Here is a 24,252-nt window from a genome sequence, read left to right on the forward strand (position 1 = left end):
TATCAACCATCACAATGTGGTAATAATACAAAAGCAAGATTCTGCATTCAGTGTATAACTAATGGTTGTAGGCTATTTATAGACTGAGTATCCTGATTAATTAATTTATTTTGAGAAATATATTTATGTTTCAGGCTCTACTTTAAAATCTGAGATCTTTAAAAACATTTAAATATTAGAATCATATGCACTGTCTTCTGCAGTTCTGCAATATGACATTTTGCTGGGTAGCAAAATGATTTATTTCAGTTGGTGCATTGTTAATTGTATGAATTGACTGTTTAACCTCTATTGATTTCCATTTCTTAATGTTCAACTTAGAAGAAGAAGCAAAAGTTATTTTATAATAGAATAAAAAGGATATAAAAGTTAATCCTAGCATAATGGGGAAGATTAGTTTACTATTCATCATTATACATCCTCCCCTCAGTAATTTTCAAGGTCTTGAAAGAGCATGCTTAGTTTTAAAATAAAAGTTTCTAAGCCTAAATAGTGAATCTATTGAAACTAATCCTTGCATCCTTGTTTCTTACAGTACAATTTTGATTAATGTTCATTACTTATTTTTATAACATTGAATTAAATATTGACATGACCATACCATTTAGAATCCTTTTATTATTAAAAATGATTTGAAAATCCATCAAACCATTCTAATATCCAGGAGATATTTTCCTTAATATGCAGGCCTTTTTTTTTTTTTTTTTTTTTATGCAGGCCATTTTGGTGGCACTTCTTACGTGTAGTGAAAACCGTGGAGAAGGTGATAAATAATTACTTTCAAGTGCATCTCAATTCAGTATTGTTTATGTATGCCTATAGATTTTCTGGGCTATTTCCAGTTTTAAATATTTTTTTTCATGGAGCTCACAAGTCACCCAAGTGGCTTTTTCCTTTCAAATGGAAATGGAATGAAATTCTTTGACATAACCATATGTCCTGATATTGGGTTTGAAAATGATGGTTGCATAAGGTGTTTCCAGAAACTATAGAGTCTAATTTTCTTTGGTGTCAAAGAGAATCTATGTTTAGGTTCTGCAGTTTACTTAAAGCAAGAAAATTTCTTTCAAGCAGGTTATCTTATGAATTTCAAAGTGGTTTTGTTGTCCTTGATGTCAAGCTTAAGCCTACAAGCTTGAGGTCTCCTTAGAGCCATGAAGAATCTTTGGCGGAACTTTTACATCATTGTGGATGTAGAGTTGTAAATGATTTTTAGCATGTTGGCAGATCTCCTGCTCACGTAATGAGTATTAATATAATTGATAATTGTGTTTCCTCGTGGTTATTAACAGGGCAGGCATTATGTTTTCATGTTGATATTAGTTTTATTATTTGTATCCAAAAGGAGTCCAGGATGTGTGAGATCAGAAAATGAACAAGACTAAATATTTAGGTCAATCACTCTAAGCCAGGCAGGGAGGGGTAGAGGCGTCATAATTCTAAGAAAAGACTTATTTGAAAGACATAACATAATCACTTTATCTTTGCTGTAGATTAAACTGAATATTACCCATGATAAGAGCAAGGCCTTTAGGAAACAGGACATTTTTATAGAAAAAAAAGATAGGGCTGGGTAACCCTGAGGATTCTAGGAAGCCACAAGCTAAAACAGAGTTCCGAAGAGGGATAGAAATATATAAAAGAAATCGTTAAGGACATAGATTAAAAAGTGTTTCACACCTTTGGACAGCTGTCACACTTACCCCTGCATAGCATCCTTTGAATCAGCTATGCTATCTCCAAATAAGCGATAAGCTTTCGAGTCTTTACTCATGTTTCACAGTTGGAATTTCCTTCTACCATTCTCTGTATTTTGGGCAATTTTGGAAATCCTTCTCATCCCTTACTTAACCTTATTCGTTCCCTCCTTTCTTCCTGCTGTAATTTGCTACTACAGTTATCTGCCTTTTTATTTTGTCTGGCTTTATGGATAATTATTTATGGTTCTCTTTCTTCTATTAGGTTTTGAGATGCCCTTTGTGATCTCTACGATTGCTTAGTTTAACATAAATCGAGTAGTAAAGAAATGTTTTTTGTTTTGTCTTTAAATTTAAATGGAATCTAAGTTAATCATAATAACATAATGATTAACATATGTTAATATGTTAACTCTCACATAATACCCGCTGCTTGCACAGATAGTACTTATTTGTCGCTATTAACACTTCATTTTACCTGTGTGCATGATTCAGGGCAAGGTCAGGTTTCCTCATCCGTAGATAGCATGTAGCAAGCTTTGTCTCAATGAAACTTGCCACACTTGCTACATCTTCAGCAGATGCTTCAAATGGTTTTCCCAGAGCTGCCCCTTTGCTGCAAAGCTTTAAAAAAATACAGTGCTTTAAATTTTCTAATAATCTTGACATATAATTGATCTTTTAAACAAGCAAAACATATATATGTACATGTACTTTCTCCAAACTACAAGTCAAATATTAACATTTTGATTGTAAATTAAATAAATTGTTCCTGTTCACTATTAAGTGACTGTAATATAAGTAACATATTTTACTGTAAAATGCTTCCTGTGAAATATTTTTAAAGTATGATATATTTTAAAGGGGTGCCATTAGCTAAGAATGTCTGTTTTAATAGTAAAGCATACAATAAGCAAAGATACTAGCAGAAAACCAGGTATAAATCATATTAAATACCAGTGCTTTTATGAAAACCCAGCTGAGTAATGATCTAGCACACTATCAAGTTGATTTAATATAATAAGGGGTATCGGAAGTAAACTCCTAGGAGCCATTAACATGATCGGTGATTAATTTGCGTCTGAATCATATTCTCTAGGATGTTATTGAAAGAAAAGAAGTGAAAATTTATTAGAATTTATTGGCGGAGGCCACAGTATCTGAAAAACATGGCAGGAATGTGGAATTCTTAATAAAAATTCCAGGAAGTCAGTGGTTTCTGGGCACCACAGATAAACTGTAGAGGAAGAAAATAATTAATTTTGGGAGGAGAAGCCCAAACATTAAGAAGTGTCAATAATATGACAAGGATAGATCGGCACTTTTTTTTTTTCCCCTCAGAGTTTTCTCCTGTGTCTTAGAATCAAGGCTGATGGGGGAGGAGAAACTCCACCTGTTTAGTGACCTTATTCAGATTATCTGCTTCTTTGCTCTTTTCTATGTCCTCTATGCTTTTCTTACCAGGGATAGTAATATTTGGAGTTACTATCTATTTATATATACCTTAGTGTAAAATTTCTTGTATTCTAAATCCTTTTTATTTAAATGATATTATTTAAACTAATTTTTCTGTTTTTAAATTTTTTTGGCTGCGTTGGGTCTTCGTTGCTGCTCACGGGCTTTCTCTAGTTGTGGCGCGTGGGCTTCTCATTGTGGTGGCTTCTCTTGTTGCAGAGCACGGGCTCTAGGTGTGCGGGCTTCAGTGCAGCACGCGAGCTCAGCTGTTGTGGCTCGCGGGCTCTAGAGCACAGGCTCAGTAGCTGTTGCGCATGGGCTTGGTTGCTCCGCGGCATGTAGGATCTTACCTGACCAGGGCTCGAACCTGTGTCCCCTGCATTGGCAGGTGGATTCTTAACCACTGTGCCACCAGGAAAGTCCCCTAATTTTTCTTTTATAGAGTAAGTTGAGGTTGCCTTGCAACCTCATTTACATTAACATTGTTGTCAATTATTTTTTAAAGTGCAAATGGGTTGAGAATGACTATATTCTGTTCGAAAATATATTTCTCTTCTTAATTTATCCAACAACTGTGAGCTGAAGGAGAATCTAGATGTTTAACATCCTTAGTTTGAATTGGTAGCTACCTGGTGCTACTATCTTTTGCCTGGATATCCTGTCAAGTCTGAGAATTCATATCATTTTTAAAAGTCTTTTCCAATTTGATGGGAGAAATTTGTTATTACTATAATACATACTTTCAGTCAATATATAGTTATTGAGTAATTACTAGTAATTGTCAGACAAAAATTACTGCCCTTACATTTTAATTTGCATTAGATAGGTCTTTTAAATAAATTTTGGCTATTTTTAATTCCATGTAAATTCCTGTTTTCTATTCCTTGCCTATTTCCATAATCTTTTTCTTACTAATTATAAGAGCTCTTTAGATATGTAATCTATTATTCCTTTTCCTGAACAACTATATGCACACAATCAAATGTAAAAGTTTTCCCCCTCAAATTATCCTTTAGAAAAGAATCAAATTCTATTCATGTTCTTATAAGGGCCCTCAGAGTACAGTTCTTAATTATTTGGGGGGAAAAAAAGCAAAGACTCTTGTGGAAGATACAAAGTAAATGACCTCAGTCAATGTTGTCTGGTTGCTTTATAAAGATTACCTGATAAAATTGATAATAAAAGAGACAAAGCATTTAACACTGATTTAGTAACTATTCCTGAGAGTCTGACCTCACAAATGTCCATATAGTTGGAAACAGACCTTAAAATATCATTTAAGAGAAAGTGTTATAGTTTGAACATGACAGCTTGAGACCGCACCTCTCCTCTGATCCTGTAGGGCCAATCTTATCCTGTAGGACCCAGAGATACCTAAAGCAACAGTTTTTCAGGGGGAAAATAAAAAGGTTTTTGGATGACATAGCTCTTTATAAAGCCCAAATCAGTAGAAAACAAAATGAGTAGAAATTACGTAGTTTTATTTGCCAGCATATCATCGTATTAAAATTCTAGAACCTCTTGATTAATTTTATCCTCTAAATTAAATCAGCATTTTTTTTCAAGTCTTAAATGCTCACATCTCATGGATTTTTCACATAAAATCTTAAAGAAACAAAAGAGAAACAAACAAGCCCCACATTGTATGTGTCCTTTGCCCCTTCCTCCTCTGTGTCCCTCTCTGTTGCGGTGGAGCAGGCGTGTCTCCTTTCTCAGGCACACTTTTTATGGGATGAATGTGTGGGCCATTCAGGGAGTAGCGTCTACAAGGACACTCAGATCCTACGTGGTAAGAGGAAGCTGACCTTCAGATTAAATAATATTAAAGACGTGGTCTATGAACATTGAGATAAAGTGAAGAATAAATGCCTGATCTAATGTCTGCAATATTCTCTACTTCTGTGAGATTCAAGGCCAGAAAAGGAATAAAATGATCAATCTTAACACACTAAAGAGTATACTTTATTTATGAAGCCAAACTATAAGACAGCAAGGAGAGACAGGGATAATTTTTCAGTTCACATTAAAATGGGAAAACAGGCAGCTTGCTGGGTAGGCTTATGTATATTTGTGGTGATCTTGGTTTATCAGTCAAGTATTCTAAGATAGAGTACTTTCTGATTTTATCAAAGGTTGCTTTATTTGTTTGCCGAAGTGGGGCATCTTTGAAATAAGCTTTGCAAATTGTTATAAATATGTTGAAGTTAAAGGTAGAATTATAGTAAATATAGACAAAGTACTGGTGTCAGGATTATAAAGAACATTCCAGATATTTTGCTGAATTTTAAAATTTTCATGCAGACATTTGTAGAGACTGAGCAGTTAATTCTGTAGAAGATGAAGAACTTTAATGTGAGATGTATTTGTTTGAATGTAGGAAGGGTGACTTAGTTCAAATTATATTTGTCTAAAGCTATACACTTTACATTTTTGGTGAAATAACTCATGGAGATAAGGCAATAAGAACTTTTAAACTACCTGATATAGTATATCAGTGAGAAGACTTTGAATTAGGAAACAAAATTATGTGTTAGTTTTTTGTTTTGAAAAGAAGCCTAAAATATTTTTGAATGAAGCATGGACAAGTTAAAAGCATAATATTTAAGGGAAAATGCAGTGAAGACTCTTATGTGTATTGTTGTTGTTTTCATGAGGAGGTAGATTAAAATGAAATTTCAGTAGTAAATTAGAATCACAAGCTCAAATTTTAATAAAAAAATACATATTTTACAAAATATATTTGATAGTTTTCTGAAAACAGGATGGCAATACTTCAGAGTTATAAAATCTTTTTCTAAGGTATCTCAAAGTTCTTTTAAGAAATAAATATCAAACCTATTTTCAGAAACTGTGGCAAAAAGGAATTTCAAGTTTTGTTTAAAAACACAGATAAAAATAATATAAAGCCCAATAATAGCAGAAATAATCAAGATTAAATATTATATTATGGGTCCCATTCTTAAAAATACAGCCACACATTTTTCTTTAATTAGTATCATCATTAATAAGATTGATATTGCTAATAGATTCTCCCTTATTAGAATATTGTATGATGAGTATTTGCCCACCATATTCCTGGGACATAATTTTAAGTGATCCCTGGAGGTCTAGGAGAGAACAGTAAATCTTGAAAAATGTGGCATTATTTGAGTTATCAATTAGCTACAAATAAGAGTATATATCATTCATTCAATCAGAAATTTTTAAGGTTTTTATATTGCTTTGGAAATTATAAAAAAATCTAAAGATGGAGAGTAAGTTACCCATAACCCTATCACCATGTATAATTGCCATTAATTTTTTACATATTTCCTAACATCCTCTTCATGTTTTTATAATAAATTATGTATTGTATATAATCTTTGCATTTCTTTTTCATATGATCTGCTTCTTTTTATGTTTTCAATTAAAATCTAAAATGTATTAAAGTATACTCATGTTATAATTATAGTTGGATATTTCAATATCCCACTCTCAGCAAATGATAGAAATACTAGAAAGAAAATCAGCAAAGATCATAAAGATCTGAGCAACACAATCAACCAATGGTAATTGACATATATGTAAAACACTCCACCTAACAACAGCAGAATACATATTTTTCTCAAGCACCCATGGAAAAGTCACTGATATAGAGTATATCATGGGCAATAAAGTAAACATCAACAAATTGAAAAATACTGAAATTCAGAGTATATTCTCTACCATAATGGAATCAAAACTCAACAGTTAAGAAAAAGAAAAAGACTCCAATTTGAAAGTGGGCAAAGACCTGAACAGATTTTTCACTGAGGAGGACATGCAGATGGCAAATAAGCTCATAAAAAGATGTTCGACATGTTTATTGTTTGACATCATTAGTCATCAGAGAAATGTAAATTAAAACTACAATGAGGTATCACCACATACCTATTAGAATGGTTAAGATAAAAAATAGTGACAACACCAAAATCTGAGAATGGTGAGGAGTTGGATCACTCACACATTGCTGATAGGAATGTAAAATGGTACAGCCAGTGGAGAAGACAATATGGCAGGTGCTTAAAAAACTAAACATGCAACTACTATACAACTCAACAAGTGCACATTAGGCACTTATCCCAGAGAAATGAAGACTTATGTTCACACAGAAATCCATACGTGAATGTTTATAGCAATTTAATTCATAATAGCCCCAAATTGGAAGCAATCTAGATGTCCTTCAATGGTGAATGATTAAACAAATGGTGGTACAGCTATACTGTAAAGTATTGTTCATCTGTAAGAAGGAATGAGTGAGTGATAGTGCAACAACTTAAATGAATCTCTAGGGAATTATACTGAGTGAAAAAAAACCCATCCCTAAAGGTTATATACTGTATGATTACATGACAAAATTATAGAAATAGAGAACAGATTAGTGATTGTGTGGGGTTAGGAATGGAATGGGTGTTGTGGTTATAAAAGGACAACAGGAAGGAATCCTTGTAGTGATAGAACTGTAAACTGTAAGGTATTTTGACTTTGGTGGGTAGATACACAGAAGTAAATACACACACACACACACATGAGTACAAGTAAAGTTGGAGAAATTTTAAGATTGGTGGAATGCCTGAATCTTAATATTTTGGTGATGGTACTAGTCTTGCAAGAGCTTACCAGTGGGAGAAAACTGCATAAAGAGTACATGGAATCTCTCTGCATTATTTCCTACAACCGCATAAGAATCTACAGTTATCTCAAAGTAAAGTTTAATTAAAAAATAATCATGTTAAGGTTTAAGTGTCTTTCATTTATCCCCCTCCTTTTGTTTTAGCACAATTATTATCATGTTTAACTGAGATTTGGGATGAGAAGATTAATCATATCTGAGGGAAATAATTTTCTTGGGTTTTTTCTTGTCAAATTATAGACTGATTTTTTTTTTTTAATTTTTTTTTTTTTTTATAGCTACTTTATTTATTTATTTATTTATTTTTGGCTGTGTTGGGTCTTCGGTTCGTGCGAGGGCTTTCTCTAGTTGCGGCAAGTGGGGGCCACTCTTCATCGCGGTGCGGGGACCGCTCTTCATCGCGGTGCGCGGGCCTTTCACTATCGCGGCCCCTCCCATTGCGGGGCACAGGCTCCAGACACGCAGGCTCAGTAGTTGTGGCTCACGGGCCCAGGTGCTCCGTGGCATGTGGGATCTTCCCAGACCAGGGCTTGAACCCGTGTCCCCTGCATTAGCAGGCAGATTCTCAACCACTGCGCCACCAGGGAAGCCCTAGACTGATTTTTATAATGAAGGGTAATAATTCATAATGAAGTTTGCTCTGAAGTTTTATTTGGCAGCCATTGTGAAAGAATGCATCAGTTTCTCCAGATTCTCATTATTGTGGTCTCTTATATAAGGACATTTGCCATGAGATGAGGGTTGTACTTAGTTATATTCACAGGGAGAAGGTGGCAGGTCCTTTTGTATTATGACTTCATTATTTATTTTTTCTTAAACATCTTTCAGTTTGCGAGCCCCACTTCCAAGTAATTTTTCAAAGAGGGGTTATGTGGATGGTAACTTCTCTGAGCTCAGGCATTACTGAGAATGTATTTTTGCTGACTTTATACATGTAAAGGAATGTGGCTGAGTGTATGTTTCTTGAGACATAACCGTTTCTCTGTAAATACATAGTTCTCCACTTATGTTCTCATATTTAGCATGCAGAGGAGGAAAAAAATCATACTTTTTTGGATTAAACTAGACATAATTTAAAAGAACTTCCTGTGTTGAAATTTCTTTGTTTTCCCCAAGCAGATATATTTTTCAATAATTCAAAATTATTGCTACCATGAATCCAGATGTGTTCTATTTTCATCTGTTTTGCCTGGAAAGAGGTAAGGTCTTTGTGTTTCCATACCCAGGTTTTGTTTTTTGTTTTTTGTTTTTTAACTTAGAAAAGTTTTCTTCACTTACATCTTTGATTTTTGTTCCCATCCCAACTGCCATGTTTTCTTTCTTAAGAAAGTAATTAAGTTGCATTTCCATCTCTGTTCTTCATGTCTATTAGGCTTTCTGATTTATTTCACCACTGCATTCTGGGAGAGTGTCTCAAGATTGTCTACTAAATTATTGGCTTTATTTCCCAATATTAACTCTACTATTAACTCTACTTCTTTTTATAATGATGATAATTGCAAACATTTAAATAGTGCTTATTATGTTACAAGCAGTGTTCTAAGAGCGCTCCATCTATTACCTCATTTGATAATCACTGTTTTCATGCCCATTGTCTTAGTCAGTTCAGGTTGCTATAACAAAATACCGTAGACTGGGTGGCTTAAAAAATAAACATTTACTTCTCATGGTTCTGGAGACATGGAAGTCCAAGATCAGGGTGCAGTGTGGTCCACTTCTGGTGAGGGTGCTCTTTCAGGTTGCAGACTGTCGACTTCTCATGGTAACCTCCCATGGCAGAAAGAGGACCAGAGAGCTCAGTTGGGTCTCTTTTATGAGGGAACAAATTCTCTTCATGAGGGCTCCACCTTCAAGACCTAATCACCTCCCAAAGGCCCCACCTCCAAATACCATCACATATACGATTAAGTTTCTACATATGAATTTGGGGGGGATAAGCATTCAGTGCATAGCACTCATTACTCATTTTACAGATGAGGAAACTGAAGTTTAGAGAGTTATGTAGTCATCTCAGGCTACACAGTAATTTGGATTCATACCTAGATGTCTGGCCCTAGAGTCTGCGTGTTTAATCACTACACCAGTGCTACAGTGTCACTTCCTGAGCTACTGATCCATGATGAGATAAGCACAGAAACAGAGTAAGCATTTAGAAACTTTCATAGCAGTTTGATAGAGAAATATTATATTTGTTGAATTATAATAAAAATTAGCTTTTGTATTTTTATGTCATATTTTTACTTCATTTTTTTCTAGTAATTTATTTTTACTCTGTTTAATAAAGTATCATTCCACAACAGATTGGGACAAAACCAACACCAAAGAGAATTGGTTCTTTAACACAGATAATGAAAAGAACTGTACTAAACTGTTAGAAATTAGATAATTAAGAAATTATAAAGAGAAAAAATTCATAATTCTATTATTTTTTTTAAAGGCATTCCTTATTTTTATTATTTATTTATTTATCCATTTTATTTTTGGCTGTGTTGGGTCTTCGTTTCTGTGCGAGGGCTTTCTCTAGTTGCGGCAAGCGGGGGCCACTCTTCATCACGGTGCGCGGGCCTCTCACTATCACGGTTGCGGAGCACAAGCTCCAGACACGCAGGCTCAGTAGTTGTGGCTCATGGGCCTAGTTGTTCCGCGGCATGTGGGATCTTCCCAGACCAGGGCTCGAACCGCGTCCCCTGCATTGGCAGTCAGACTCCCAACCACTTACGCCACCAGGGAAGCCCCCATAATTCTATTATTAAAAAATGACCACTGTTAGATGTTGGTGTGGATATATCTATATTAGCTAGTTCTCTGTCTATCATCTCTCTGTCATCTATCTATGTCTTTCTCCTTCCATTTATGAAAATGATATTATTCATTATCCATACTATTATGTTTCTTTCTTTGACTGTATCTTGGACATTAATAAATATAGATATATACCATTTTTTAAATGGCTGCATAATTTTACCAGATCCCCATTTAATGTTTTTCCTAGTGATAAATTTCTCCAGAGACACTGAAAGTTCTTAATGTCATAAATAAGGTACATTGAACAGCCTTGTATATACATCTTTGCCCACACATTTGATCATTTCTAAAATTTCATATTCTATCTGTTATAATGTACTCTCACATATCGGAATTGCCGAGTCAGGCATATATATTAGAACCCAAAAAACATATTTTAGAAAATATACATCATGAAAGTGGTCTCCAGAAAAGTTTTACACTTTTACCAACAAGGTATTTAAGTTCTTTTTTTTCTATATCCTCACGCACACTACGTATTAACAATGTTTTAATCTACTTATTCTTTGCTAATCAGATGAGTAACAAAGGCACCTCACCTTAATTTGATTACTAAATCAACCGCACATGTTTATTGGCCATTTGTATGTGTATACTGTTCATGAATTTTATTCATTTTAAATTTGGGCTGTTCTAATTCATATTGATTTATTTTCACTTAGTAAATATATAATTAGATTTTTTTCCCAAATATATAATCTATTTTGAGTTATGTTCATCACGTTTTGGTGTCAGGCTTATGCTAGCTATATAAAACAAATTGGAAAGATCCCCATCTTTTCAATACTCTGGAACACTTGGAAATAAATAGTTTAAAAAAATTTCAGCCCAGCTCATTTCACCTCTTTTTTTTTTCTTATTTGATTATCATACGGTGTAGGTTTTCAGTGTTTTGTATCAATTTTGTTAATTTATATTTTCCTAGAAAATTACCAGTTTCATTCAGACTCTAAAATATGTCATTACAGTGAAGAACATTACATTCTTAGAACATTTTAAATGCCTGTTGTACCAGTGGTGTCATTCCCCTTTTCACTCTCAGTACTATATACTTTTGTTTTCTCTGTTTGTTTCTTAATTAGCATAGCAGAGGTTTGATTATTTTGTTTTTTTAAAAGCAACACAGTTTTAGATTAATTTATTAATTCTCCTATTCTGCTTCCTAATTCATTGATTTTGGTTTTTATGTTGGCTTTGTTATTTTTTTTCCCCTCCTTCTTTCCTAAGTGTTTTTGGGTTTTTGCTTTGTTTTTCTGTAATTTTTTTTTTAACTAGTATCTTTAGTTAATACTTAATTCATTTATTTTAGTTTTTCTTTTTTTTTTTAACATCTTTATTGGAGTATAATTGCTTTACAATGTTGTGTTAGTTTCTGCTGTATAACAAAGTGAATCAGTTGTACGTATACATATATCCCCATATCCCCTCCCTCTTGCGTCTCCCTCCCACCCTCCCTATCCCACCCCTCTAGGTGTTCACAAAGCACCCAGCGGATCACCCTGTGCTATGTGGCTGCTTCCCACTACCTATCTATTTCACATTTCGTAGTGTATATATTCCATGCCACTCTCTCACTTCATCCCAGCTTACACTTCCCCCTCCCCATGTCCTCAAGTCCATTCTCTATGTCTGCGTCTTTATTCCTATCCTGCCCCTAGGTTCTTCAGAACCTTTTTTTTTTTTTTTAGATTCCATATATATGTGTTAGCATACAGTATTTGTTTTTCTCTTTCTGACTTCCTTCACTCTGTATGACTGACTCTAGATCCATCCACCTCACTACAAGTAATTCAATTTCGTTTCTTTTTATGGCTGAGTAATATTCCATTGTATATATGTGCCATATCTTCTTTATCCGTTCATCTCTGGATGGACACTTAGGTTGCTTCCATGTCCTGGCTATTGTAAATAGAGCTGCAGTGAACATTGTGGTACATGACTCTTTTTGAATTATGGTTTTCTCAGGGTATAGGCCCAGTAGTGGGATTGCTGGGTCGAATGGTAGTTCTATTTTTAGTTTTTTAAGGAACCTCCATACTGTTCTCCATAGTGGCTGTATCCATTTACATTCCCACCAACAGTGCAAGAGGGTTCCCTTTTCTCCACACCCTCTCCAGCATTTATTGTTTGTAGATTTTTTCATGATGGCCATTCTGACTGGTGTGGGGTGATACCTCATTATAGTTTTGATTTGCTTTTCTCTAATAATTAGTGATGTTGAGCATCCTTTCATGTGTTTGTTGGCAATCTGTATATCTTCTTTGGAGAAATGTCTATTTAGATCTTCTGCCCATTTTTGGATTGGGTTGTTTGTTTTTTCAATATTGAGCTTCATGAGCTGCTTGTAATTTATGGACATTAATCCATTGTCAGTTGCTTCGTTTGCAAATATTTTCTTCCATTTTGAGGGTTGTCTTTTCGTCTTGTTTATGTTTTCCTTTGCTGTGCCAAAGCTTTTAAGTTTCATTAGGTCCCATTTGTTTATTTTTGTTTTAATTTCCATTTCTCTAGGAGGTGGGTCAAAAAGGATCTTGCTGTGATTTATGTCATAGAGTGTTCTGCCTATGTTTTCCTCTAAGAGTTTTATAGTGTTTGGCCTTACATTTAGGTCCTTAATCCATTTTGAGTTTATCTTTGTGTATGGTGTTACAGAGTGTTCTAATTTCATTCTTTTACTTGTAGTTGTCCAGTTTTCCCAGCACCACTTACTGAAGAGGCTGTCTTTTCTCCATTGTATATTCCTGCCTCCTTTATCAAAGATAAGGTGACCATATGTGTGTGGGTTTATCTCTGGGCTTTCTATCCTGTTCCACTGATCTATATTTCTGTTTTTGTGCCAGTACCATACTGTCTTGATTACTGTAGCTTTGTAGTATAGTCTGAAGTCCAGGAGCCTGATTCCTCCAGCTCCATTTTTCATTCCCAAGATTGCTTTGGCTATTTGGGGTCTTTTGTGTTTCCATACAAATTGTGAAATTTTTTGTGCTAGTTCTGTGAAAAGTGCCAGTGGTAGTTTGATAGGGATTGTATTGAATCTGTAGATTGCTTTGGGTAGTATAGTCATTTTCACAATGTTGATTCTTCCAATCCAAGGACATGGTATATCTCCATCTGTTTGTATCATCTTTAATTTCTTTCATCAGTGTCTTATAGTTTTCTGCATACAGGTCTTTTGTCTCCTTGGGTAGGTTTTTTCCTAGGTATTTTCTTTTTGTTGCAATGGTAAATGGGAGTGTTTCCTTAATTTCTCTTTCAGATTTTTCATCATTAGTGTATAGGAATGCAAGAGAGTTCTGTGCATTAATTTTGTATCCTGTTACTTTACCAAATTCATTGATTAGCTCTCGTAGTTTTGTGGTAGCATCTTTAGGATTCTCTATGTATAGTATCATGTCATCTGCAAACAGTGACAGTTTTACTTCTGCTTTTCTGATTTGGATTCCTTTTATTTCTTTTTTTTTCTCTGATTGCTGTGGCTAAAACTTCCAATACTATGTTGAATAATAGTGGTGAGAGTGGACAACCTTGTCTTGTTCCTGATCTTAGAGGAAATGGTTTCAGTGTTTCACCTTTGAGAACGATGTTGGCTATGGGTTTGTTATATATGGCCTTTATTATGTTGAGGTAAGTTCCCTCTCTGCGTACTTTCTGGAGGGTTTTTATCATAAATGGGTGTTGAATTTTGTCGAAAGCTTTTTCTGCATCTATTGAGATGATCATATGGTTTTTCTTCTTCAGTTTGTTTATATGGTATATCACATTGATTGATTTGTGTATATTAAAGAATCCTTGCATTCCTGGGATAAACCCCACTTGATCATGGTGTATGTTCCTTTTACTGTGCTGTTGGATTCTGTTTGCTAGTATTTTGTTGAGGATTTTTGCATCTATGTTCATCAGTGATATTGGCTTGTAGTTTTCTTTCTTTGTGACATCTTTGTCTGGTATTGGTATCAGTGTGATGGTGGCCTCATAGAATGAGTTTGGGAGTGTTCCTCCCTCTGCTATATTTTAGAAGAGTTTGCGAAGGAGAGGTGTTAGCTCTTCTCTAAATGTTTGATAGAATTCACCTGTGAAGCCATCTGGTCCTGGGCTTTTATTTTAGTTTTTCTTATATCGAAGTGTGTTGTGTGCTTGTGTGCTTTACTCAGGAAAAGAATTCATAGCTTTTACTTCCATCTTTTTTGCCAGTAACTCTTAAAGAAAGTGTGGGCTTCTTATTATTCTTTAAAATGTTACCACCTGCTTTTCTTAGTTGCTTGTAAGACTAGACCTTTTTTTGCATATTTGTTAGTCATTTATATTTCATTATTTATGGATTATCTGCTCAGATCCTTTACCATTTGTCTTTTATGCTCTTACTCTTTTTCTTGTTAATTTCTGTGAGATCAGTCATGGATGCCTGGTGTTTTGGCATGTTCTGCATTTCTTTCCCCATCCTAGCACTGAATTCTGAAGATGTTCCCTTGAATCAAAATAGAAAAGGTAATTTGTAAAGGCAGTATACATTTGTTATTTTGAAACAGTGAGATTAGGGAATTGAAGAAAATAAAGAAATTATAAAGAAATCAAAAATTAAATTGCAGCATAATTTTAAACTAGAAGCAATAAGAATCAATAAGTGATAGTATCAAATTGGAAATACAGAGGACAATCTCTAAAACAGGAAAGATACTAAAGACTAATATTAAAGACCAATATCTTTAAAGATATTAAAGATATTAAAGACTCCATGAATTAGTCATGAATTTTTTAAATTTCTAAGACATTTTCATGTATATAATTACATCTAACTTTTTAGTATCTCCACAAAGTAGATAAAACAAATTTTCCCGTTTGACAGGTATTGAAACCTATGGGTGAAGAAAGTCAACTGCATGGTGATGGATGGATAGATTTGTGCTGGTGACCACTTTGTAGTATACAGATGTTGAATTATAATGATAACCTCCTGAAACTTATATAATTTTTTTAAAACAGAAAAAAAAACTTATGCTAAGAGAAGTCTAGTGATTTTCCCAGTTAACAGGGGCTAAAACTGATTTTTTTTTTTTTAATGGAAAGTCCTCTTTCCCCCACATCAGGCTCATTGTCCTAAATTATTCTTTTCCTGAATTTTTTTTTTTTTTTTAATCTTAGTACCTAACACCTCTGTTGGACATTCAGTAGAACTGCTCATGAAAACTTCCAGTGGTTTTCTCTTGGAAAACATGACTTCAGTATTCCACCTGAGTTTAATGCTTCCTTTTTTTTTTTTTTCCACCATGTAGAATCTTTCTTAAGGTCTGACTGCACAGGAGCCTGGTCCAAGCCAAATGTTTACTAGAGACTGGGTTGGTAGCTTCTTCTTGGTTCTCCTTGCAGCTCACCTTGGTACTGTTAGAACTTACATATAGAACTTTCTTTGCTGGGAGAATTGTAAGGAGAAAAACCCAAAAACCAAAGAAACTTCAACCTCCGGAGTTCACTGCTCTTTCTTTCACCACCTCTTCTTCTCATTAACTTCATATCTCAAGGTGAAATAAACCATTACTTGTCCATTTCCGTTTCCTAAATGTTGAAGGGATTAACATTTATGCATAGATACAAAAAGAGAGTACTAATACTGGAATTAGGGGATGAAATAGCACTTCGAGCCCCAGAAATGAGTCCTTGAACATGAGTCTCTGAGTTGGGCATGCAGTAGATATAGGTGATAATCTACTTTTCATCACCTGTTCTTCCTTGAGGGTTTGTTTTTTGGAAATTCTACCTGGTGTCTGGCAGGCCTTTGCGATGATCCTACTTTTTAGAAATTTCTTCCTGTGGCTTACTGCAAATAGAGGGATGGGCTTTAGGCACAATGGCTAACCACCATCCTATCCTGCAAATTTTTCAGTGGGATCTTTACAATCCCTTTTTAGATACCAAACTAAATGTTCACACTGCAGTGGTCTCATAACTGATAGTTTTCAATTTTAATAAATATCTTTTTATGCTCCCTTAACAGAGTGGAAAGAATATCTACACCATAGAATAACACCCATTGGTTTTAAATTTTCTCTCATCTTGTTACATGAAAGAGGAAAGGATCAGAGAGCTCATCCCTTGTAACTTTCCACATGGTGCCACATAGATCTACTAAAGTGTCTCCCTGGGAGAGACAGAGTATGTGGAGCTAAGAGACACAGAGAACTATGTTCACACATCAGTGGACTTAAAAGTACCATCAGGGTTTCAGGAGCAATGCTTTTCAGCCAAGTAGGCCATGATGTGACCACTATTAAATTTATAGCGGAATTGGAGAAATGAGGTTGCTCTCTGGGTGACACACTGTTGAATGACAGTAAAAAGTAATTAATCACTCCTACCCCTATTTGTTAAAATAGCTATGCTTCAATCTTTTTTTTTTTTTTTTTTCCCCTTACAGGTAGCCTTAAAATAGAGGCGTGGCCATAGTGAGTTCATTCCAGTGTGTTTCACCTTGATCTGACCAGCCAGTAATTTGCTTATGCTCTGAAGCATGTAAATGATACACATTAACCTTCGGTAGTTTTTTTTTTTTTTCAGGGATACCCCTAAACTCTAGCTATCTGATGTGTAAAGCAGATTAGAGACATGGTGGGAGTGAGATGAATTAATACAATAAATCTTCCTTCCTTCTTGTCTCTGCATTTCAGCTCATAAAGGTAGTGATTTTAAAATGAAGATAATGTTAATAGTGTGCTTGTTTCAGGTATTTATATTATAAAGTAAATATATTGTCACTTACAAACTCAACTCTTGTACAATAATTATAATAGCTAGCATTTATTGAGTGCTGGCTGTGTGTTTGGCATTGTGCTAAGCTCTTCATATATAGTATTCCATTAGATATTATCTTTTATAGATGGTATCCTATTAAATATTATTACTCCCAATTTTCAGGTGAGGAAATTGGGTTGAAGAGAGGGTACTAACTTATCAGACAGTAAGTTCTAAAGCTATGATTCAAATCCAGATCTGCTGTCTCACCTAGATCCTGTTTTTTTTAGATAGTGTGTTCCTCAGCTGGCCGTTAATGTGAGTCACAGTCAAATCCTAGAAGGACAAATGTGAATCCCAACAGTTATCGTTAACGCTGGTTTCTTATTTATGACTACTTCTTTCATATTCTTACATGCAGTGATTATTTATGACTACTTCTTTCATATTCATACATGCAGTGAGATAGATTATATAGTAGTCTAGTGAGATATAGATATCTGTGTATGTATGTATGTATGTATGTATCTATCTATCTATCCATAGCTCGCTGGACTACCATTAAGGAATCGGTAGGATAGGTAGGATAGTCAGGAAAAGAAAGAGATAGATCAATATTTGTTGAGCAACCAGGTAAGGCACTTTTACATACAAGAATCACTTAATTCCTATAATCACCCATTTTATAGACAGAGGGATGACTAGAAGCAGAGGAGTCTAGAACGTGTAGAAATGGAGAGAAGAAGGATTAGATGATGCACAAAAATGAGAAAAAGAAGAGAGAATGGAGGTACTCTGGGGAGAAAAAGAGCACAGTTCTTGTCAAGAACGCAGGGTCTTTGCCTGGGGTCCAGGGATGAAGGACTCGCTGGTAGCAGCCTGCTGGGCCAAAGTTTGTCATGTCAGAATGACTAGTTCCTTAGGCAGGAGAGTTTTTGATGTACTTCTTCATCCCCTTTGCTGAATAGCAGTAAAACTAAAATTAATATTTTGAGGACATTTGATAATAATTGTGGTTTCTGTGGAATCCTTGGTCTTAATATATTAAACTGCAGATGTATTTCTTTTAAAATTTATATTCATGTCAATTAAATGTTTTTCATTACTTCATTTTGTTTAAGTGGGGAAAGCTGAGCTGTCTGGGAGGGTATATTTTCTTTAAAACTGTTGGGATAACCGTACTAAGAGAAGTAAGATATCAAAAAATTTTATGCTTTTGACATAAAATTTGACATTTTCAAGAATTTAAGAATAAAGGGAATTAATAAAACAATGATCCACAAATTCAGTGCCCTATGATACATCACTTGATTTCATTACCATGTTCTCTTTTAGCTATTATGGACATTTATAGCAGTATTAATTATTTTGGAGCAAACTCCTACAGAGCAGTATATAATTCAGCAATTGCCATGAAAACACAGTAGAACAAACTGCCCCTAAGTTCACTGGCATACAACAATATGCAGTTATTTTTTGTCCACACATCTGCAGGTCGGCTAAGGTTGGCCAATCTAGGCTGTGTTCAGCTAAGCTTGGCTCTAAGATGGTAGTTAACTCTAGGTTAACTATGGCTTATAACAGCAGCTATCTGAGACATGATCTTCTCATGGAAAAGGCAGGAGTAGAAGAGAGTAAGACAACTGGACAAGCACATTTAAGGCCTCAATCATTTCAGGTCCACTCCCATCCCATTGGCCAAAGCAAGTCACACGGCCAAGCCCCATGTCAAGGGCTGAGACTGTGGTGGGATGTGGATGAATAATGCTATGACCAGGTGGGGGTGGGAGAGAAGAATTGGAACCAGTAGTTTAATCTACTACAAGGAGAGAAATAGATTTCTTTCTCTAAATTCTAAATTATTTTTTCAAATTCCTCATCCATTCACCCTCATGTGAAGGTGCGCCACGTGGGTTATGATACAAGATAAAAGTCTGGGTCTCCACTACCACTGGTTTCTTCCTTTTCTTTCAGTACCACAGGTTCCTTCAGGGCAGAAACAGTTCTGAAATTGTATGTTCCACAGAAGGTTAAGGAGTTATTAGATCAAAAACGTTTCTCAGATCAAATAAGCAGGTGATATGTTAAGTAGTTTTAGTAGTTTAGAGCTATTAAAACTACTTAACATGCTATTGTATACTAAGACATGCAAATATCTAAGAGGAAGATATGGCATACAATATTTCACAAACTTGTTTGACCATAGAATTCCCTTCCTGCAACAAACTCATTTTTTTAAAAAAAACATCTTGAGGGCCTAGAATTTTGTGAAATTCATTTTGGGAAATGCTATCCTAAGGCAACTTCCATCTTCCTTACTTCTTAGTTCAAGTGGGGCTGGCATCTGGTTAATACCTCAGTTTTGAGATAAATGTTTCTAAAAAGAATTTGAGGAGAGGAAGAAGCAGGGTTAGCACATCTGATCAGAAGGCAATGTAGTTATATTATTGGTGTGAGCTGGTATACTCTATTTCAATGTATATGTTACTATTAAGTTAGTCAAATCCAGGTATGTCTCACTGTGTTTTAAAATTCTCTTTTTAAACATTCAGAGATGTTTATGTGCATATTTAAAGCATACTAGAGATTAATGTTTGTGGATGTCAAGAGATTTTTTTTTTTCTAGGCCCAGAAAGAATGGAGTTCTGGGGTCATTTAATCCATACTGTTATATCAGGTGTAAAATTCTGGTTAGTATTAAGTTTGTTTTTTTTTCTTAAATTAGCAATACCAATGGATATTTTCCTTCTCAGAATACATGTTTAAACTAACACCTTGATGTTCGGCTATGGAGAATAACGCTTTTAAAAAAACACCCATGAGGCTAGGCCAGTTTTAGCTCAGTAGAAAATATTTTTTTGTACCTAAAATTTTTATAGAATGTTATAAATCTGAAAAAAAAATCATTTTAAATAGCTGAGATTTTATAGCCAGTCAGGGATAGTAAAAAGTTTGAAGAATATATTATATTATGTAGATGAGATTATAGTAATCAGTATTGTGACTTTTTAAGAGTTTGCTCTTAAAAATAGGATAAAGGAAAATTATTCACTTATCTTTCAGGTAAAATGTCAGTATGTTTTTGCATAATCCCTCTCTTATCAATATATTCGAATGTCAAAAGAAAGATTATGTGGTGTATGGTGTTCTGGCAGTAGTGAACATGCCAGGGCAGTGCATGATCCCCAGTTACGAGGGCAGCAACTCTTCGGAACCTTTCAAGGGGGTTTCTGGAGAGCAGCTGAACAGTTAATCCTGTACTACTAAAAATATTTGCATGGGGATTTCGAATTTATATAACCCTTGTATACATTATCTCTTCACCGAAGCTTTAAGAAGCAGGTCAGGCAGCCACTGACTCCCATTTTGTGGGTTATAAAACTGAGATTCAGAGAAATCTAGTAACCTGCCCAAGGTCACAGGGTTCATAAATAGCCGAGGAGGAAACTAAAAATAATTCTTCTCATTTCAAATTCAGTGTGTTTCCCCTATCTTTGTATGTTTTTTTCTGAAATGTTTTGTTCACAAGGTTTGTTTGCTGATTCCAAATGTATATAGCTCATGTTACAAATTAGACTTCATCTCTCTCTCATGACTTTAGTTAAAGAAGGTAGAAAGGGTGAGAGTTTAGGAAAAATAGTATCGTCTCCAAGTTTAAATATGTTAGGGGAAAAAGAGACATAAAAGCAATGATAAGAGGATCTGAATTCCTGAAAGGGACTTGAAAGCAATATTTATGGATCTATGCAGAGAAAAGTTTTTATAGTACACGCAAGTCATTCCTCCATACAAGGATAAAACTTTATTTAAAGCACAACCACTGAAGTTTCAGTGTAAAAGCAGGCATGCTGTTTCCCAGAGCAGGTGGTGAGACATTACAGAAAGGAGTACTTTTGCTAGAGAACTTATCAGGATTTCAAGGGATGTGAGAACAGGTGATAACTTACTTTGATGGCTCTCAGTCCAAGTGCACAAGAAGGGAACAATTACTTTGTCTCTCACCAGTAATACCCTCGCATCAGAGTCTCCTAAAGGCTCTGTGAAAATGTTTTCCATTTCTGAAAGAAAGGGAAAGACTCACCCAGACAAATAGGAAGTGAGTTTCTGTATTAACCTTGTTTGGGAAATATAGGTTTAACACAAAGACAACACTTCCCATATCCTGTCTGTGTCTATATGCTAGCTAATAGCAGGAACCCCTAGGAGAAAAACGTATGAAGGAGAAAATATATTTCTACCTCAATATTTTAGCTAGTCATATGTGAGGGGAGAAAATGTGATAATTATAACACTTCTGTAGTGACTTATACTATAATGTAACTTAAATTTGTTAATAATATTCTTATAGTAATAAATGAAATTTATTTCATATGCCATGAATTCTGCTAAGCCCTTTACTTGTATTACCTTATAAGGTAGATACAATATTATTTTCACCTTATTATTTTCACTTGATAGATGAATTCAGGTGTAGGCAGTTTAAATAACTTCCTCAAGGTCACAAAGCCATAGTAAACAACTAAGCTTGGATTCAAATTCACATAACTGAGAGCCCAGAGGGTGTTCTCTTAACTACTGCATTTTATTTATTTATTTATTTAAATTATTATTGGAGTCTAGTTGATTTACAATGTTGTGTTAGTTTCAGGTGTACAGCAAAGTGAGTTAGTTATACATATACATATATCTACTCTTTTTTTAGATTCTGTTCCCATATAGGTCATTACAGAGTATTGAATAGAATTCCCTGTGCTATACAGTAGGCTCTTATTAGTTATTTATTTTATATATAGTTAAACTACTGCATTTAAAAATAATCTAGTACTATTTAAATGCTGGCTACTACAGTGCTGGTACTATAGTGCTGGGTCTCAGACAGGAAATGTGTATATCTTTCTATAGGAATCTGCCCCTTATCAGTCATGGCAAAGTTAAAAGGACAAATGTATTGAGGGAAAAAAAAAAAAAACAGTTAAAAGCATCATATCTTTAGGATGGGGAGTTCTTTGTATAAAAACACACCAGTTGGTTAAATATATTTGAAGGCTGAACCAACTAGAAACATGCATTGATCCTGATTTTCCTTGTTGCCACGTCATATTTACTGCGGACCATACCTGAGTGATTCTGACCATGTAAAATCATTTCAACACTGAAAATAATATTCAAAATAGCACAGACGCCAGATGACCAGAAGGGAGAGATGATATCAAGTACTACTTTAACTCATCGACTTCCCAATTGTCAGATTTGCACATTATCTTAGTCTCTTTTTACTGCCAAGAAATGATATCAGAACAAGCCAAATGAATGAGAACTGCTTTTCCCCGAATTAGTATTGCAGATCTTCCTTCAGGGTCCTGGTGAGGCCTGATGCTACATCACTTTCCAAAAATACCCATTGAGCAGCTGCAGACTCTCCAATGCCCAACCTTTAGGCTATCTTTCATGCTAGCCTTTGGTGGTGATGAATAGAAGGAAACAGGTCTGCAGATGAGAAGAAGGAAATCTTGCCATTATTTTCCATCTATTATGGTTACACTAATTACAAGAACTTGGAAAAGTTTGCAGCACAAACCCATTTTGCATTTCTGGCCTACATGTGATACCTAAAAATGTCTATCGTTAATGTCAGCCTGAAAATGTTTTAGTTTGTTGAAGAATTTTTCTAGGTGCCCAAATTTATAAAGTTACTGTCTGAAATATGATACTGTCAAAAGATTGACAGTGAGTTGATATAGATAGGGCAGAAGTTCAGGTGCAATTCTCTGTATTTCTGGTGAGCTTGACAAGTCACAAATATCTTGTATGCAGTCCTCATTATAACTTGAAATCACTTCTAGGTTCAAGGAGTGCATTGTCAATAATATTATGGTGAACATAAAAAAGGAAAAAACATAACCATGATGAACTTCTCATTTAAAATAAGCCAAAAAATTTAAAATTAATAAAATAATCTCTAAGCTCCATTCCTAAAACGAAACCCCATCATTGATAAAATAACATTTTTTTTTACCTTTGTAGAGGGTTACAAAAATTGTGTTTCTCACATTTTTTTAAATGCATTAGGGAAGAAAAAGCAATGATATTATTATATGTTTTCCACATGAATTTATTTCTTCTTTGTATGATATTTGTCTGGCAACTTTATCGTTTATTTACTTTTAAATAAAAGTCTTCTTTCATCACTTAGTATTCAGAATCAACAGAAATAATTGGTGTATACAGAGATCAAGTAGTTAGTACATGTTGAAGCTATAACTCCCAATCAATAACATAAAAGTGTAAACTAAAATCTCTCTCCTTTTCTTCATTAACATAGTACTAACCAATAAAGGAAACAATTTTTCCACCCGGTGCATGAGTAGCAAATGTAATCAGTGTCCTGGGCAAAATTACTCCTGAAACACTATTTTAGTGAAAATGTGAAATTATTGGTCAGGATATATGTGAAGGAAAACAAGCCTGTTGGGATTAGAGCTGTAACAGGGTTTCCAGATTTAGCAAATAAAAATACGTGACACCTAGTTAAAACTGAATTTTATATACACAATGAATAATTGTTTAGTATAATTATGTCTCATGTATTACATATTCTATACCATACCACACCACACCATACCATGCCACACCATACCCTAAAATATCAACAATGTTTATCATTTTTGAGTTATGGAATTATTTGTGATTTTAATGTTCTTTTTATTATTCATTAGGTGTGTGGGGTTGTATGCAACTTGATTTTCTAGAACAGAAGTCTGGGAGGGGACAGAACACAAGCCTTATATTTTGGCAATGCCCTAAGGTAAGAGATTCCCTTAGGCTCAGGCCAGGACTCCTTTTACCAGAATCCACTGAAGTACCCTGCAGAAGGGACGGGTCAGAAAAGAAATTCCTCAGAGGATCAAGTAGTTAGTTAAA

At 34.7% G+C, this 24,252-nt stretch overlaps 1 protein-coding gene across 1 annotated transcript in view; it reads right to left on the reverse strand.

Annotated features, from left to right (window-relative positions):
- SPATA16 (spermatogenesis associated 16) overlaps window positions 1-24,252 on the reverse strand; it is a 236,080-nt gene that overhangs the window by 179,599 nt on the left and 32,229 nt on the right. Inside the window, exon 2 of the mRNA XM_057544841.1 lies at window positions 2,176-2,321. Within this exon, the coding sequence (XP_057400824.1) occupies window positions 2,176-2,321 (146 nt within the window). The remainder of the gene's footprint in view (window positions 1-2,175; window positions 2,322-24,252) is intronic.

This window comes from Balaenoptera acutorostrata, chromosome 4 (genome assembly GCF_949987535.1).
Source record: "Balaenoptera acutorostrata chromosome 4, mBalAcu1.1, whole genome shotgun sequence".
NCBI classification, from domain to species: Eukaryota; Metazoa; Chordata; class Mammalia; order Artiodactyla; family Balaenopteridae; genus Balaenoptera; species Balaenoptera acutorostrata.